At 37.6% G+C, this 20,100-nt stretch overlaps 1 protein-coding gene across 1 annotated transcript in view; it reads left to right on the top strand.

Annotated features, from left to right (window-relative positions):
* The window catches only part of LOC150087903 (hemicentin-1-like), a 1,496,027-nt gene that overhangs the window by 1,277,956 nt on the left and 197,971 nt on the right, over positions 1-20,100 (top strand). Inside the window, exon 66 of the mRNA XM_090369959.1 lies at positions 10,781-10,918. Within this exon, the coding sequence (XP_090226085.1) occupies positions 10,781-10,918 (138 nt within the window). The remainder of the gene's footprint in view (positions 1-10,780; positions 10,919-20,100) is intronic.

Raw genomic sequence — 20,100 nt, 5'->3', positions numbered from 1 at the left:
TTGCTCTTTTCTGTACTCGTTCCAGCAGCTCTACATCCTTCTTGAAATGAGGCCTGTATACAGTACTCTAGGTGTGGCCTGACCATTGCCTTATACAAGGGAATAATCACCTCCTTATCCCTGCTAGAAAAATTCCTATATATCATTGACAATACACCATGAGCTACTCTTGCAGCCCATCTGCACTGCTCAGAGAACTTCATATCTGCCTGCACAACCACCGGCAGGTCTCTTTCATTCTCTACCACTGTCAGTGTAGTACCACAGAGTTGATACGTTGCTCTGGGGTTGCTGTTTCCCATATGTAGTACTTTACATTTGTCAATGTTAAACTTCATTTGCCACCTCTCAGCCCATCTGCTCAACCTTTCCAGATCCTGTTGCAGCAGCATAGTGTCAGTAGTGTCCTTGACAACCCTGCCAACCTTCGTATCGTCTGCAAACTTGAACCGTAACACATTAAGCTTGATATACCATCATCAATATCATTTATAAATACAAAGAACAATAAAGGACCCAATACTGAACCCTGAGGGACTCCACTAATAACATTGGTCCACGATGAGCAGTGTCCATTAATTGCCAAAGTATCACAAGCAAAAAGAATCATGATACAAAAAGATGGTACATTAGTCCCAACACGCAACATAATTCTAACATTCAATACACCGAATCTACCAGCTTCATTCAAAGCAGGTTACTTAAATTGTTGTGTTCGACCCGTTACCCCAAATCCCCTAAGATGCTACAAATGCCAGAAATTTGGTCACTCCCAGACAGCATGCCGTGGAGTTTCAACATGTCCAAACTGTGGCTCTACATCTCATAGCCAGTCAGAATGCAAAGCTCAAACTCCTCTGTGTCCTAATTGCATGGGCAACCATCTAGCATACTCTAAAGAATGTGATCTCTGGAAGCTAGGGAAGAAAATTCAAAAATACAAGACTGAAAATAAAGTCTCATTTCAAGAATCTAGAAAACAAATTAAATTAATCATGCCAAAAAGCTCTTATGCCTCAGCTATCCACTCTCACCAATCAGTAGCTTGTCAGATGGAAGTGTCACTCTCTCCAGATAAATCGATCACAGACTGGGCTCGATCAGTTCTATCGACCCAGCTTACATCAAAGCCAAACACAGTAGATCAAAGTATGAATACACCTCTCACAGTTCCAACCCAAATCATAACCCAAGGTAAAGTAACTGAAAAACTGCAAAAATCAGATCCTGTCGAGGTTAATCAAACACCCTCAACAAGGATGGATACTTGATGATATGATCACCCAAGACCTTCTTGAATTACATGCAGATGGTGAAATGGAAGATAACAATGATTCAACATGCCCCAACTTTCCTAGAAAAGAAAACCTAAGCTAGATCGTCACAAACAACGCACTTATAAAAAGCAGTCAGATTCACCCTCTCGCAAATCCAAATAATGGAACAGATCATTCAATGGAACTGTAGAGGCCTTCACAGTAACATCGATGATATCCATGAATTAATTCACCACCACAGACCTTTTGCAATGTGCTTGCAGGAAACGAATTTGACATCTCAGATCTCAATCAAAAATTATACAATGTTCAGACAAGACAGAGCTGGCACTAACAGTGCTCATGGAGGAGTAGCAATACTCGTGGATTCAAGCATCCCCTCCAGACGCATCCATTTACAAACCGCCTTAGAAGCTGTTGCCACTCGCGTTGTAAATGGTATTACACTGACACTGGTTTCAATCTATCTTCCACCAAATCATCAATGTACTATTCAGGAAATTGAAGATCTTGTTTTGCAGTTACCATCTCCATTTTGTATACTAGGAGACTTTAATGCCCACCATCCAATATGGGGTTCCCCTATATCAGACAGACGAGGGAAGCTTATTGAAATGTTGATAGACAGGCAGAATTTAACTTTACTAAATACTGGAACTCCCACGTATATCCATCTCCCTACAGGTTCAACTTCTGCAATAGACCTTACCATTTGTTCCCCAATCCTCTTTCCAAGTATAGATTGGGTAACTCTAAATGATCCTTATAGCAGCGACCACTATCCCATAATCTGCAAAATTCAAACATCATGTTCCTTCCCAACAGAAAATCCGATTAAATGGAAATTTTCAAGAGCTGATTGGACAAAATACAGAACGCACATATCATTTGACAACTACACCATTCAGTCCTGTTCCATCGACAGAGTTACTGAGCACATCACAAATCAAATTCTGACAGCCGCATCTGTTGCCATTCCTCAATATCAAGTAAGAAACAGACGAAAAACAAATTACTGGTGGAATGAAGACTGCAACCATGCGAAAAGAGAGAAAAACAAAGCATGGAACCTTTTCCACAAACACCCAACCACCTCCAATCTTATTAGTTATAAACGTCTTAGAGCAAAAGCTCGTTACATCAGACGTAAAGTGAAAAAAGAAAATTGGATTAAATTCGCCTCGTCAGTAAATAAAAATACCAATACCAGATTAATCTGGAGAAAAATAAAATGTTTAAACAGTAAATTTCCTCCTTTATCCACCCCACTACTGAACTGGAATGGAGAGGAGCTTACTACTCCTACAGAAATATCAAATGCTCTGGGGACCGTATTTTCTCAGTTGTCCTCTTCAATCGCCTATGATCAAACATTTCAAAAACTTCAAACAATTGCAGAGAAATCCAGACTAAATTTCACTGACAATTCTGCTTTATCTTATAACAAACCATTTACCATGCTTGAGCTGCAGCAATCCCTTAACAACTCAAGAAACAGTGCTGCTGGCCCAGATGGGATATACTATGTAATGCTCCGATATTTGGATCAAAGATCACTCTCCTTACTGCTCATATTTTTCAATCGTATTTTTTCTGAACATACCTTCCCAAGTTCCTGGCATCATTCTTATGTACTAGAAATTGCAAAGCCCGGTAAAAATCATTCTATTCTGCAAAATTACAGACCGATATCCCTTACTAGCTCTCTAAGCAAAACCTTCGAGAAAATGTTACATTGCCGTCTCACTTGGTTCCTGGAGTCCCAAAACTTGATTAACAACAACCAATTTGGATTCTGGAAAAATCGATCTTCGTTGGATCTCACGATCAAAACCGAGACAAACATTAGAAATGCTTTCATCAAGAAGGAACATCTCGTCATGGTCTGTCGTGACGTTGAGAAAGCCTTTGACACTACATGGCGCTTCGGCCTCTTAAAAGACCTGCATTCTCTTGGCCTGAGAGGTAATTTACCATACTTTATCCAAAATTTTCTTCATTGGAGATTCTTTCAAGTTCGTTACCAGAGAACCCTCTCTAAGATCTTTACCCAAGAAGAAGGAATTCCACAAGGGTCGGTTCTCAGTGCCACTTTATTTGCAATGAGAATGAACCATAATTGAACTCATTCTGAAAACTGTTAATTCGTACCTTTTCACAGATGATCTCTCAAAATCCTGTCATTCTCAAAACATGCATTAATTCAATGCCAGCTATAAATATCAATTAATCTCATCCTGATATGGATGACACAAAATTGTTATAGACTGTCCAGCCAGAAATCTGCTGCCATTCACTTCTGTACCAGACACAATATGCATCCTGAACCCGAGCTCCACTTGAACAACCATCCTCTTCCCTTAGCTAATAGTATTCGTCTACTAGGATTATTTTTCGACGGCAAGTTAAACTTCCAAAAGCACATTGAATATCTCCGGACAAATTGTCAAAAGAAACTGAACATACTCAGAGTCTTATCAGTGACAACATGGGGAGCAGATCGTTACAGCCTGCTTCACCTATACAGAACCATAATTAGATCACACCTGGACTACGGGACACCTGTTTTCGATTCTGCTAGGGAGTGTTTTATCTCGCCTCAACCCAATTCAACATTCAGCTCTTAGAACAGCATTAGGTGCGTTCAGAACATCTCCAGTGCAAAGTTTGTATATTGAAGCCCATGAACCTCCTCTAAATATCAGGAGAAAAATGTTGCTGTTGAACTATGCAATCAAGATCCAAAGCCAGATGACCCATCCTAATTGGTCAATACTTTATGATCCGCTGTATATGACCCTGTATAGAAACAAACCACAGACAGTTCGGCCTGCTGGTATTAGTCTAAAACATCTAGCAGAAGATTGGGATAAAATCTTGCAAGATACTATAGATCCCGACCCTCCATGGTCGGTCATCATGCGATGTTGTGACAATTATTTCCACCAGTGGGGAAAACACTCTCTATCAGAATTTACCATTCAACAGCTACACATTGAACATACTCGACATTATCCCGACTTCGCTAAAATATATACAGATGGATCGAAGTCTGAGAGTGGATCGGGTGCAGCAGTGGTACTCCCTGATAACATCATTTCTCTACCTCTTCTGATAGAGTGCAGTAGCTACACGACTGAATTATATGGCATAAAGCTTGCATTAGAAAATGTCCTCCATATGTCAATTCAAAAGAGCATAATATACACAGACTCGCAAGGTTCTGTATTAGCATTGCAAAACAACTCAATGCCTACTCACCCATTATTAAAGCTCATCAAAACACAGTTGATACGTCTTGGAGAACATCAGCAAAAGGTTATCTTCTGCTGGATTCCAGGCCATATCGGAATACCAGGAAATGAAATTGCAGATGATGCTGCCAAAAACCCATCCAGCTCAGCCCCAACAAATTCCCTAGTACCGGTCACAGATTATAAAATGAATATACAAAGAATATGTAAAGATCAATGGACTCTTCAGTGGCAAATGCAATTCCATAATAAACTACTCCAAATAAAACCCTTACCAAAGTTATGGGCTTCTAGCTCCATAGCAAACAGACAAAAAGAAGTAATTCTAGCCAGAGCCAGAATCAGCCATACTCATTTAACCCATCTCTTTCTTTTGTCAGGAAATGATCCTCTCCAGTGTAGTCATTGTCATACACCACTTACAGTCAAACACGTACTTCTAGACTGTACTCTATATAATAATGCTCGACTAATGTCTTTTAATTCTCTGTCAAATTTAAAGGAACCTTTGTCACTTAGCCATATCATAGGCGAAAATTCAAATCTCGCGTAATTCTTTTTCTTCCTAAAACGAATAAGATTTTATACCCGTTTTTTAACTGCTTCTAAATCAACAAACACAGGCAGTATGCACCACTTCTATAAGTGCAATATGGCCTAAGTAGCCATTGCACTTAAAACCCCAACAACAACAACCAGGGGTTCACATCTGGTGAGTGCAGGGCTTGGCACACCCAGGGTCCTGAGATGAATATATCATCATTCTTTCTTTTCTTTCTTGGTGATTCTCTCTCTCTCTCTCTCTCTCTCTCTCTCTCTCTCTCTCTCTCTCTCTCTCTCTCTCTCTCTCTCTCTCTCTCTCTCTCTCTCTCTCTCAGGGTACTTCAGAAATGTTTTTTTGGCTGATGCAGCATAAGCCTCAGGCTTTCTTGCACCATATGGCTAATAATAATAATAAACTCACACCACACAGATTCTGCACTAGTATGAACAGGAATAGCTGTCCATCCGCATGAAAGGGAAAGCTTTTGTGACACTCAGGCTGCAGGCTGCTTTTGATAAGATGCATGACTTTACCCCCTCCTTCTATCTTCCCTATCCTTCTATTAATCTTAAGACCTGCTGTTCTCATTGTTGCCAGTACTGCAGTGTCTTTTAAATGGCTTTAAGGCCAGGTAGCAATAGTAATAGAGGCATGTGATGCAAGAAAGCAAGCATATGAGCTTATGTAGCATTAGCCAAAAAAAAAAAAAAAAAAATTCACACAATTTGTCCAGTTCATCCTTGAATTAATTTAAGCTATCAACTTCCACAATGACAGATGGAAGTTTGTTCCAACAATTAACCATCCACTGGTTAAAGGCAAATTTCCGCACATCTGTTCTACAACTGTCTTCCTCAATTTGAATTTATGCCCCCTTAGGTTTGTAATCTAAGCAAGTGGAAGAATCCCATCAGAATTAGGGGGGTTGCGCAACCCATTCAAGGCCTTATACAACTCAATCAGATCATCTCACAGGTGCCTAGTCTTCAGCTGCTGCAATTTGCAGAACCCCTCAAAAATTTTGTTGCCCTTCCCTATACATGATCAAACAAATCTACATCATTCCTAAAATGAGGCCTCCAGACCTGTATGCAGTACTCAAAGCATAGCCTGACCATTGCCTTATACAAAGGTATAATCACCTCCTCTCTAGCAAAATTCCTGCATATGATTGACAAAATCCCATGACCTCCTCTGGCAGTCTGTCTGCATTGGTCAGAAAACTTCATATCTGACTGCACAATTACTTCCAGGTCTTTTCTATTTTCTACCACCTTAAGTGTAGTACCACACAGTTGGTACATTCCTCTCAGGTTACGTCTACCAATATGCAGTACTTAATGTCTACCAATATGCAGTTGCCACTTCTCAGCCCATCTGCCTAACTTTTCTAGTTCCTGTTGCAGTAGCATACTGTCTTTCGTGTCATTAACAACCCTGCCAACCTTTGTATCATCTGCAAACTTCAACACTAAGCCTGATATACCTTCATCAATATCATTGATAAATATACAAACAACAGTGGGCCCAACACTGAACCTTGTGGGACTCCACTAATAACAATAGTCCATGAAGAGTAGCATCCATTGATTACCATCCTCTGTCTTCTCCCACTCAATCACCCTTTTATCCATTGTAGCAACTTACTTTTAATACCATTCTGCTCCAATTTGTACAGTAGTCGTCTGCGGGCAACAGTGTCAAAATCTTTCTTGAAATCCAAGTATATGATATCAAAATTATTTTTTGCATCCAGTTCCTTTTTAACCACATCATAGTATCCAATCAAATTTGTAAGACAAGACTTTCTCTTAACAAACCCATGCTGTGTCTGAATTATTGCTGCAGTTTTGTCTAGATGATCCTGCAATGCATCTTTAACCAGTCATTCCATTATTTTATGCGGAACAGAAGTTAAACTAACTGGTCTGTGATTACTCGTGTCACCCTTCGATCTCCCTTTGTGAACTGGGGGTACATTTGCACATCTCCAGTCCGTGGGGACTTCCCCTGAGTCCAAGGATGCTCTCATGATTATGGCTAAGTGGTTGTTTAGTTCCTTTGCTGCCTCCTTTAATATAACTGGATAGATTCCATCCACCCCAGGTGGATGGGATCTATCCAGTTATATTAAAGGAGGCCTTTCTTATGTTTAACTTCAACAATTTCTCCTCCACTTTTCTCTAAGTTATTACAAAATCATTAAGCACCCTGTTACAATTTGATAAACTTCTGGCATTTTCCTTCTTTAATAACTCCTCATGTGTGAATGTGGATGCAAATTACTCATTCAGTTTGTTTGCTTTCTGAGCAGGATCATCAACAGTCAAACCATCGATATCAAGTGGACCAATCGGATTCATCCCCTTCCTTTTAGAGTTTATATAAGTAAAGAAATCCTTGCTGTTTTTCTTAGCATCCTTCGCCAAAGATTTCTCATAATCAGCCTTTGCTTGCCTAATCCCCTTTGTGGCTCGATTCCAGACTAGCTTGTATCTACAATAGGGATGTGCATAAATTGTCACCTGACAATTTATGCACATCCCATGCATTTTTCTTCTCTGCCACGAGTCTCATTAGTTCATCTGACAACCATTTGGGACTGAAACTAGAGTAGTATTTCTTAGTTAGAACAAAAAGTCTTGTAGCTTCCACAATTAATTCCTTGAATGCTTCCCACTTAGAGTTTGCTGTTGGTAACACCATCAGTTGGTCCCACTGTACAAAATTTAATCTGAGACCACTGTAGTCACCTTTACAGAAAAAAAAACCTTTTTCCTTTACCGCTGATGGTAATTATATCTTTAAGTAATTCACAAATCAGTAAACTGTGATCATTGCCACCTACTGGTTTGTTTAACTGCAAATTCTTAATACATGAATGATCGCTGCTGATAACCAGATCAAGAGTATTACCCTCTCTGGTTGCCTCTCGAACATGCTTCTGCAGAAAACAATCATCCAATAAATCCACAAAATCTTGCTAGTTTGCATGTGACTAACCCACAAGTACCAGTCAATATCTGGGAAGTTAAAATCCCCCATTATAAGACATTCTGATTTACTAGCCCACTCTATTTCTCTGTACAATTGTTCGTTGTACTCATTCGAGTGATTAGGCCTATAACACACTCCTACTCTTATTTTTGCTTTACCAGTGCTTATGTCACACCATACTGACTCAACATTGCACTGTCCATCTATGTCAACTGGATGCACTTTCTTTGATTTTATGTTTTTCTTAATAGCATAACCTCCTCCTCCCTTCCTATCTTGTCTATCTTCTCTGTACACATTGTACTCCCCAAATTCCAATTCTGCATTCCTAAAATCTGTGTGACACCACGTCTCTGATATTCCAACAATATCTGCCTTTGATGTCTTGACCAACACTTCAAATTCATTAGATTTATTTACTATACTTCTAGCATTGGTGTACATGCAAGTATACATGCATCTATTCTTATTCTTAGTTACCCTAACACATCACATACATTTATTTGTTTCATGATGACTGCCATCAGTCCCTGAAACCCCCAGCACCCCTCGCTCCAGGCTCATTCTAATAGAATTAATGCAAGAATCACCTTCACCTCTGCCTGCAGCTACTTTTAACCTTTTAGTCTGTGAATCCCCCCCCCAAGCTAGCAGTTTTCCAACCCGCATAACGCTGCCTCGATAGCATCAATAAAAGCTCTTGCACCCTTTCTATTTAAGTGTATACCATCCCTGTAGAAGCATTCTTTCCTGTTAACAATCTACCCCATCTCTCCAGGGGCGAATTAATTGACAAGGCTCTCATCTCTCCCTCCTATTGTGCCTGGGCAGAATTGCAGACACTTTCAAATTTAACCCTAACTCACAACTTTTTTTCAACATTGACCTGTATTTGTTAAGTAAATCTGCAGATCTATTACTCTTAATGTCATTGGTGCCAACGTGTATAATTTCACCCTTTGTGACCTTGGCGCCTCCATAGCCAGGTGGGTAGGAGCAGCAGTACGTAGTATACGCTTCTTGATTAGGCCAGGGTTTGAGCCTGTGACCACCAAATACAGAGGATGCGGAAAGGTCAGGGACTGGCCACCACATATCCTCAGAGAAATATGGCTTTAGTTGCTAATGCTCCTAAAAACTAAATAACAAGCAAACAAACAACTTTGTGCCCTTAAAAGATGATATATGTTCTACAACATCATCAACGTTTGCCCCTGGCAGACATACCCTGGTCCTATTTCATCTATCCTTTTTACACAATATATTACCCATCTCCCTGACAATAGAGTCACCAACAATAACTAACTCCTGTGGGACCATCGCATTCTGCCTTGGAGATTGCCGCTGTGTTGCCTGATGCACAAGAGTGAGTTGTGGCATTGAGTCATGCAGTTGAAAGCTTGATGGGCCCTTCATTAATTTCTTCAAGGACATCTACCCTACAAGTCACGCTCTTATAGATGCCCATCAGAACGCTGACTTGATGCCTAATTTCTAGACACTGTCTGCACCTGATATCAGGTGAAATACATTTGTCTCATTCTGTGTCTTTCTGAAATAAATCAAATACCGTTAAGTAGGTCGTTGGTGGCTTAAGGGCTTTCTGATAGTATAACGCCTTTAATACCATCAGACAGCACATTTTCATGGATCAATGTACTCCCATCTTCAATCTTAATACATTTAATTGTTCTTTCCATCTTGAATAGTAATACATCACCCCATTAGCTTCAAGTATTAGATTATCACATCTCATTGTAGTTATTTCTGATGGACTCTGCTTCCAAGATATGAATAGCAAAAAATTTGTCACAATTCCTACTGTCTTTTGAAATGACTGTCTGACATGAGACTGATTCTCTGTGGTAATATAGTAAAAGCACTTGTCTTGTATTTGGAAAGTCCTGTCATTAGACTAGAATTATTTGTTCTTGTCAATGAAAATAGTAACTTCTAAAGAGATGTTTAGATGGTGGAAAAGCCGTGTGTAGAGGAGGTTTTTCCTTCCAACAAATAAAGATTTCCATTCATCAAAAATAGACAGATTGTTCACAGAATACCTAGCCAATTTACAGATATAATATACTGATGTATCATGGCCTTAATTGCCTTTGCATTTAATGATAAAAACCCAACCAGACCCAGTTTAATAGGGAGATGGGGAAGATTGCTCTATAAAAAAAAAATCAGGTTTGTATCCATTGATTGACTAATTGATGAGCATTAATGCCTAATAAATTCTTAATTCATTTGATTGTAAGATAAGATTAAATGTACCTTTGGTTTTTTTTGTTTTTTTTTTTTTGGTACTAGTGTTAACTAGTATAAATAAAAAAATTTATGATTCAGGAATATCTAGAAGTTGTTTCTGTTGAATTATCTGGGGGTTGAGGTGAAAATTTTTAAATTGTTCTCTACATGTAATTATAAAATAAATAAATGCATTTGAAGTTTATGAGACAAAATTTGTATTGATGAATTATTGGAAGACTTTCATTGATATGATTTACTGCATTTTAAATTAAGATAAAAAATTGAGTTGTGAGGAGTCTCTTCATATTTAATCATTGTACTTGATGTAATTTATGTAATATATGATTAAACCTCAGTAAACTCACAATTTTGTTCAAATTCACATGACTGCTCTTGAGTATCTTTTTCTACTTAATATTTCACTGATATCTTTTTCTTTGGTCCTGTTTTTCTAGCTGACTGGATGCATTCTTTGGTGCCATTATTAACCCCCATCTATTGGACAACAGCATATGAAATTGGGCAAGCGGTTAATGGTTATACCTTAACAAAGGGTTTTTTTAGAAGAGAAACACAAGTATCTTTTACAACAGGTAATATTTATATGTGTATATATATATATATATATGCATATTAATATAAATGTGTAAATATGAGTTACACAAAAGCCAAATGCCAAAAAGGAATAATAGCCAAAACATAAAAGAAATATTTTAAAGGAAGTGACCTGTAAAATAAATTAATTAATTTATTTATGTTACAGGTCACTTCCTTTAAAATATTTCTTTTATGTTTTGGCTATTATTCCTTTTTGGCATTTGGCTTTTGTGTAACTCATATTTACATCTTTATATTAATATGCATATATATACATCTGCATCCTTTTCTGCTTTGCGTGCTTTGGTGCATTTGACATATTCAGTCTAATTTTATTTTCTCTTTATTTCCACTGTTTTTAACTTATTAATGCTATATTTAATACCTTATATATATATATATATATATATATAATTTTTTTTTAAATTACACATGTGAAGAGTAACTAGTTTGTAGCCTAAGGGATATTGAAGAAATCCTGGTATTATATGTAAATACTATATGATACCAATAAATCAGAAGCAGAACCAAACTGAAAACCCGAACCGATGCAGTCCAACGTTAACCTCACAATGCACAGAAAATTAAAATAAAGAAATAAGGAAGAGAAAGAGAGCACGTAAGGAGAAGGCAAGGAGGGGAAGAGAGAGAGAGAGAGAGAGAGAATAAAGGATAGGTAAAAAAAAATTGCATAGTACATATAAAACATATAAATTTAATTAAGAATTCTTGATTAAATTTATGTTTTACATGTATTATACAATTTTTTTTTCTCACAAACAACCCTTCTAAGACACGGTCGAAGTGAGAGGTCCTTTAGGTACTTCAGATCACAACTTGGTGATTGTCTCTTCTCCAATGGAACCTTTATCTCATGGCTATTCCCAACCTCGAGTTGTTTGGCATTACAAGAATGCAAAATGGGATGACCTGTGAGACTTCTTTTCTTCTTTTCCTTGGTTGGATTACTGTTTCAAAACTTCTGATGTCAATGTTTGCTCAAATCGTGTCAGTGAAATTATTCTTGCAGGAATGGAATCCTTTATCCCACACTCCACCCTAAAATCTCGTCCTTTATCTAAACCTTGGTTTTCCAATAAATGTGCTAAGGCTGTCCAAGTGAAGAATGTTGCATATTGTAATTAGCTTGTTTCTAATTCTTCAGTTTCATTTTCTGCTTACACCAAAGCTCGCAACAATTGTAAAGCAGTTATTAATCAGTCCAAACTAGAGTTTGAACAAGCTATTATTTGTGAAATCAGAATGGTTTTCACAAAATCATTTGTGAAAACCATTCTGATTGCATATTTGGATGAGGAGAGCATCGTGTTACCAGAGTTCATTTTGTTAGGTGTCAGCATTAATGCTGCCTACTGCCAAGAAGTATTAAAATGGTTGAGAGGTATATTCTGCCATAAACAATCCAAAAAATAGCGAAAGAGTAGAAAACTTGCTTCTTGCCCTAATGGTAGCCGAGCATTCTGGTCTCTTGCCAAAGCTATTCGCAACAACTTTTGCCCATCTCTGCTCCCACCTCTGTCCAAACCAGATGGTTCTGTTGTCACTTCAGCCAAGGATAAAGCTGACCTGCTAGCATCCCATTTTCTTCCAGCTCATGTATTAATGCCTCCTGTGGTCTTCCGTCAAAAGGATATCAGAAGGATTTTGATGAATCTTGTTGCTAAGAAAGCTCCAGGTCCTGATGGTATTTCTCCACTTGTTCTCAAAACCTCTGCTCCTGAACTCACCCCTATTCTTTGCCGCCTTTTTTCACTTTCTTATTCCAAAGGTGTTTTTCCTTCTGCTTGGAAATTTGCTCATATCCAGCCAGTTCCTAAAAAGGGTGACAAATCCCTCCCACCCAATTATCGTCCCATTGCAATTACTTCTACTCTTTCTAAAGTAATGGAGAAATCAATTAACCACCAACTCTTAAACTACCTAGAAACCTTCCGTCTGATCAAAGATCGCCAGTATGAATTCCGTCAGTGTCGATCCACTGGTGATATTCTGGCTTATGTTACCCATTTATGGACTAATTCAATGGAAAGGTTCGGTGAAACACAAGTAGTTGCTCTTGACATCTCAAAGGCATAAAGGTCTTCTAAACAAGCTTCCATCTTATGGTTTGCCAACTGTTTTTAGTAACTGGTTATCCAGTTTTCTCTGTGATCGCTCACTGAGGATGATGGTAGATGGCTCTCTGTCTTCTAACTTCTCCATTAATGCCGGTGTCCCCCAAGGTTCAGTTCTTTCCCCCACTCTTTTCCTCTTGTATATCAGTGACCTTCTTCCATTGACTGGAAATCCTATCCATAGTTTTGCCGATGATAGCACATTGCATTCAACTTTCCATTTTGAGAAACCTTGTCCTGCTCAATCAGCTTCAACTTCTCGAAAATCTGCTACCAATTCCTTAAATGCCGATCTTCAGGTAATTCTCCAGTGGGGCAAAGATAACTTAGTTGATTTCAACCCTTCTAAAACTTAGTCTTGTCTTATATCTCGCAAAAAGGATTCTTCTGCTCCTATGCTTATCTTTAGTGACACTCCGATTTCTAGGCAAAATGATATATCTCTTTTGGGGATTACCCTGACTTCTAATCTCTCTTGGCACAAGCACATTACAAATATTGCTTCCTCTGCATCTAAAAAACTTGGTTTTCTCTTTCGCTCTCTGCATTACTTTTCTTCAAACAACTGCTCACTCTGTATAAATCACAAATCCGCCATGCCATGGAATATTGTACCCACATCTGGGGTGGTGCCCCCAAAACCTCTCTCAGGCTTCTTGATTCCATTCAGAAGAGGGCAGTTAGGTTAATTAATGATTCATCTCTAACAGAGTCACTCCACTCGCTTTCTCATAGACGCACTGTTTCTGCTGCATGCCTCTTCTACAGATACTTCCATGGGCACTGTTCTTCTGAATTGGCTTCTGTAATTCCCGCTCTCTCTTTCAAAACAGTCCGAACATGTGCCGCCACTATCCAACATCCATTTACTGTCCAACTTCAAACCCACAGAACCAACTTTTCATCTTCCTCATTTATTCATTCAACTGCCGTTTTCTGGAACAACCTTCCTTCATACATATTTCCTGAAAATTACAATCTACAGAAGTTCAAGTCCAATGTCAACAAATATCTTCTTTCATCTTCTCAACCTCCAACCCAAGCACGGTACTAAGTACTATAGGTTTTAATACCTCTCGTGTTTGGGGTTCACATAAAAAAAAAAAAAAAAACTAACAAATAATGAAATTTTCATAATTTAATTATTTGTTAGTGGTATATCCTGTCAACATGCAGTTGGATATGCTTTGCAATCACTGTTGTCTGTCTTCCATTATTATTCTTTTAGTTTCATTATTCATTCCATATTTCATTTAGGCAAATGAATACCAAGTATGTTCCAACATTCTCACTTGAGGTCAAAGGCAGCAGTGAGTCCTTATATCATCTGAGTTGTTCAAGCAAGCTATATCAGATCCTATATTTCTAACAAAAATTATAACAGCTAATGAGCTTTAAGTTTGTGGATATGTCCTGGGGCAAAGGTTCAAAACTACCAGCAGATAACAGTGTTGTCACCAAGACAACAAAAAAAAGGTGCAGCAGTCAAAATCATTTGTGAAAACCATTCTGATTGCATATTTGGATGAGGAGAGCATCGTGTTACCAGAGTTCATTTTGTTAGGTGTCAGCATTAATGCTGCCTACTGCCAAGAAGTATTAAAATGGTTGAGAGGTATATTCTGCCATAAACAATCCAAAAAATAGCGAAAAAGTTGGCTCCTTCACCACGACAATTCATCAGGTCATGGTAAAGGAGCCAATTCACTGTCCAGAAGTTTTGACCTACAAAAACAATCTCATTTTGGTGACCAGAACAGTAGTAGTAGTAGTGGTATGTGATGCAAGAAAGCAAGTGTATGTATGAGCTTATGCAGCATCAGCCAAAAAAAAAAAAAAAAAATCACACCATTCCCTCCAAATGCCTGTCCAGTTCCTCCTTAAATTTATTGAACCTATCAACTTCCACAACGACAGATGGAAGTTTGTTCCAGCAATTAACCGCCCGCTGGCTAAAGGCAAATTTCCGCACATCTATTCTACATCTGTCCTTTCTTAATTTGAATTTATGCCCCCTTAGGTTTGTAATTTGAACAAGTGGAAGGATCCCATCAGAATTCAGCGTGCTCAACCCATTCAAGGCCTTATACACCTCAATCAGATGACTGTGAAAGGTGCCTAGTCTCCAGCCACTGCAATTTGCAGAACTTAAGCCTCTCTTGGTAAGAGGATCCCATCATTCCCCTCACCAATCTTGTTGCCCTTCTCTGTACACGCTCGAGCAAATCTACATCCTTCCTAAAACGAGGCCTCCAGACTGTACGCAGTACTCAAGGCGTGGCCTGACCATTGCCTTATACAGAGGGACAATCACCTCCATCTCTCTCTGCTAGCAAAATTCCTATATATCATTGACAAATCCCCATGAGCTACCCTGGCAGCCTGTCTGCATTGCTCAGAAAACTTCATATCTGCCTGCACAATTACTCCCAGGTCTTTTTCATTTTCTACCACCTTAAGTGTAGTACCACACAGTTGGTACGTTTCTCTGGGGTTACTTCTATCCATATGCAGTACTTTCATTTGTCAAGGTTAAACTTCAGTTGCCACTTCTTAGCCCATCTGCCCAAATTATCTAGATCCTGTTGCAGTAGCACACTGCCATTACTGTCATTAACAACCCTGTCAACCTTTGTATCATCTGCAAACTTCGACATTAAGCCTGATATACCTTCATCAATATCATTGATAAATATACAAAACAACAGTGGACTCAACACCGAACCCTGTGGGACTCCACTAATAACATTAGTCCATGAAGAACAAGGCGCACTATAGCCTCAGCAGCTTATGTGCCATTAAACCTCCATAACACACACACACACACACACTCCACGAAGAACAGCACCCATTGATTACCATCCTCTGTCTTCTCGCACTTAACCATCCTTTTATCCATTGTAGCAACTTACCCTTAATACCATTCTGCTCCAATTCGTACAATAGTCTTCCATTTGCAGCAGTGTCAAAAGCTTTCCTGAAATCCAAATATATGATATCAAAATTATTTTTTGCATCCAGTTCCTTTGTAACCACATCATAATATCCTATCATATTTGTCAGACAAGACTTTCCCTTAACAAACCCATGCTGTGTCTGAATTATTGCTGAAGTAAAAACAGAACATGAAAAGAAAATGATTTCAGCCGAAAACCATAATTGGGGCGTGCCTCCGTAGCCAGGTGGGAAGGAGCAGCAGTGCATAGCACACGCTTCTTGATTAGACCAGGGTTCGAGCCCATCACCACCAAATACGGAGAATGCGGAAAGGCCAGGGAATGACCACCGCATATCCCGGAGCAATATGGCCTTAGTTGCTAATGCTCCTAAAAACCAAATAACAAACATAACAAACAACAACATAATTGGGGTAGCCATTTTTCCTATCACTTTTCACAATTTAACTGAACGGCACTTCATGCTTGCTAGATATCAAATAACTCGGTCTTGTCACTTCTACTTTCAAAGTGCATCAATAGATAATCACCATCTACAATGGATGTCAATGACATGAAATATCACTGTAAATAAAACATACCTCAACATTGTTACCAATGCTATGAAGCAAAAATAAACTAAACAGACTGATCACTTGCTCCATTTTGTTGGAAGGCTGTAAGGCAGCTGTGGAATCACTGCATTTCAAATCAGTGCATCATCACAACTGACAAATGAACTAATCAGTACATCAATGCAGAATATTTGAGTAATTGTAACCCTTATGAAGTGTGAAATTAAAATATAAAAGCAATGACAACTGCTAATGAAAAGCAAAGTGAAATAAGCTTCAGTGTCTTCAAGGTGGAATTATCTAAAAATTTATTCTAATTGGTTTTTAAATTTGTCATATTGGCTGTTAACTAATTTATTATGAATTATTTTTGAACATATTCCTTCTGGAACACTTATTCTAAATTTAGTTCCCTTCCTCTTGATTGTTGCTGTATGTATGTTGTAATGGTTCTTTGTATTCGCCACTTACTTGAGTTGGTTATTTTGGTAGCTTTTTCATAATTTCATTATTTGTTAGTGGTATATCCTGTCAACATGCAGTTGGATATGCTTTTCAATCACTATTTTCTGTCTTCCATTATTCTTTTAGTTTCATTATTCATTCAAGTAGGATGAATAATTATGGTGGGTGGGTGGGTGGGTGGGTGGGTGGTGGGTGTGTGTGTGTGTGTGTGTGTGTGTGTTTGAGTGAGTGATATTTTTAAATTAAAATCATGCCTGTTAAAATTAAAATGTGTCTGTTACAAAGGAGTCTGTCATGGCTGTTTGTGCAGCATAGAAAAGACAGAGTGTGATATTGGCATATGGCATATCATGCTCTCTGCCATTACTACTTCTTCAGTTTGTCTAGAAAACTCTGCTGTGAGTCACTAGCAGTTTTGCTGAATAAAGGCAAAATTAGTTAAATATTTCTAGAAATAGACAACTCTGTCCTCTGGTACTATAATAACCCAGAGAATTAGAGGATATTTCCACTGAGCAGCAACCAACCATTAACATTAGCAATCCATTTTACTGTTGGTAGGTAGGTGTGTCTCTTTAACTTATTACATTGTTGCCTAACGTTACAAATATATTTAAAATTTTCTTATTTGTTTCATTATCAACCATAGGAAAATTATAGGTGCCATCCATAAATTTCAAATTTATGCTGGCCAACATGATTTTTACCTCCTCTCATATATCAGCTGTTTGTTATCTCCTTCCATTGGTCTGCTGTTTACAATCAATTTTTATGCATAGATTTTGAAATTACTTAAAATTTCACATAACATCTCAGTTTCTATACACACAGACTTTTGCCTTTACCCATAAAATGCTTGTAGAAGAATAGGAGAAATTTACCTCAATACGATACTTAGAACACTTCCGTATGATACTCTCCAGAAATTAAAATGAATAAAAGATTAACACAAAATGATTACAGTAAAAAATCAATTGAAAACAATTCAAAAATTGATTTAAAATTCAAAAAACAATTTTTAAAAAAAAATTAATAATTAAAAATTAATTTAAAATTCAAAAAAACCATTTTTTAAAAAAATAAATGAATAATTAAAAATTAATTTAAAATTCAAAATACATTTTTAAAAAAAAATAAATGAATAATTAAAAATTAATTTAAAATTAAAAATACATTTTTTAAAAAATAAATGAATAATTAAAAATTAATTTTAAAAATGTAACATAAATTTTTAAAAAAAGAATTTTCTTTCTGAAGCAGACAGTGCTTTTTAATCATATGTTGTGATTACAGGAATGAAAATTATGGAGTATGTGAGTTTGAATCTTAAATAGAGAGATTATTTGTCCTCACGCATGTGCGTAAAAGGCCATGATGTCTTCACGAGTCGGAGATTAGATATGGATGGCGAACATTAATAGAATTCTCATGTAATTTAATTTTGACGGTTTCTGAAATTAATAGTCTCATATAATTATATTGGACACTAAGTATTTTGGCTTCATTAAATAAAAATGTATGGTTTTCATTAATGGCATGAAAGGCTAATTCTGTTGCTGCTGAATGAGAAGCATAAACTGTGGATGCATTCTGTTTTACTCGAACTTTCAGCAGAAATCCTTGGTAAGACGAGTCACTGCAAGAAATGTTGTATACCAAGTCATTTATTTGTGTTGCGAAAGCGTAAAGGACTGAGCGATTGTTCAGTGTAGTGTGTAATTTCTGTATTGGTCTGGCCACAATCTTAAATTTGGTATCTTTAAAGAATCTGTTAAGCTGCTTGTGCCACTGTTCAACATATGGGACAGAAATAAAGTATGTTTTGATGTTACTATTGTTGTGGTTGGTGTAGTTTTTTGTATCCTATCCTTAGCTTGTACCCTAATTCGGTTTACTGTAGCAAGGGGGTAACCCCTGTTTAAGAATCTGCTGGTTAATATCAGTATTTCTGAGTCTAAAGCAGATTCCATCATTGGATATTTATAAGCATTAAGAAACTGATTAAAGATAACAGACCTTTTATAGGTGAATGGGTGATAGCTGTTATAATATAGAAGCATACCAGTGTTTGTTGGTTTACGATAGATGTTAAATTGGATTTTGCCGACCGGGCTAGCCAGGTGGGTAAAGTGCCTGCCTAGCAACGGGTTCGTGGGTTCGAATCCCGCCTCAGGCTTGGATCAAAGTACTGCAAAAACCTTGGGAGGTGCACTATGGCCACAGAAGCCGATGTGCCAACAACTATCAAAAAAAAAAATTGGATTTTATTCGTGTCCTGAGTAAGGGTACAAGCTAAGGATAGGATACAAAAAACTAGACCGACCAACAATAGTGACATCAAAAAATACAGGCAGTTCCTGACTTTATAAGTTAATTTGTTCATAGCGCACGCTCGTAAAGTGGGAATTATATTTCCCATAGGCATAATGTTAAAAACTGGTGTTACAGTCTCAACAATGAAATTTGACCATAGTAATATTAAATAAAGGCCAACAAAACAATAGTTTATACTTAAACAATGATTTATTTATCCAAAGAAATTAAAACATAGGCTTTAAAATCAAGCAATTATAATAATAAAGAAATTATTTACGTCATACAAATGTTAAAGAATGTTTATTCTTCTTCATTATGATTTAATGCACACTCGCTGATGGTTTTTCACTTGTTAATGGTTCAACAAGTGACGGAAGTGATAGAATGACGGATCAATACTCATTGTTGGAAGCACAAGAAGTGCCATCTTCTTCAGATTTGTTTCAAGAGTTTGTTTCCAAAACATTCTTCTCTTTTCTTTATAAATTTCACGATAGCATGCATATGCATTTTTGAAATCTGTAGCAACTTTTTCTAGTGGGCTTGAAAGTTGAATCTTGTGACTCAAACGTCTCAATTGCTTTTTCTGTGTTGAAAATCTTCGTCAAGCCCTCTTGCAAGTGAAGGAATGAACAGGAATTTCAGCTGTCAAATCTTCTTCACATTTTGCCATTTCAAGGAGGTCTTCATTTGTGAGCTCTCCATTGTGTGCTCCAACGTAATTATACAAGACTATTAATTATTAATTGCA

The sequence above is a fragment of the Mastigoproctus giganteus genome, chromosome 3 (genome assembly GCF_048544385.1).
Source record: "Mastigoproctus giganteus isolate SK-2022 chromosome 3, ASM4854438v1, whole genome shotgun sequence".
Taxonomy (NCBI): domain Eukaryota; kingdom Metazoa; phylum Arthropoda; class Arachnida; order Uropygi; family Thelyphonidae; genus Mastigoproctus; species Mastigoproctus giganteus.
The sequence above is the reverse complement of the archived record's forward strand: the minus strand, read 5'-3'. Positions and strand labels throughout refer to the sequence as shown.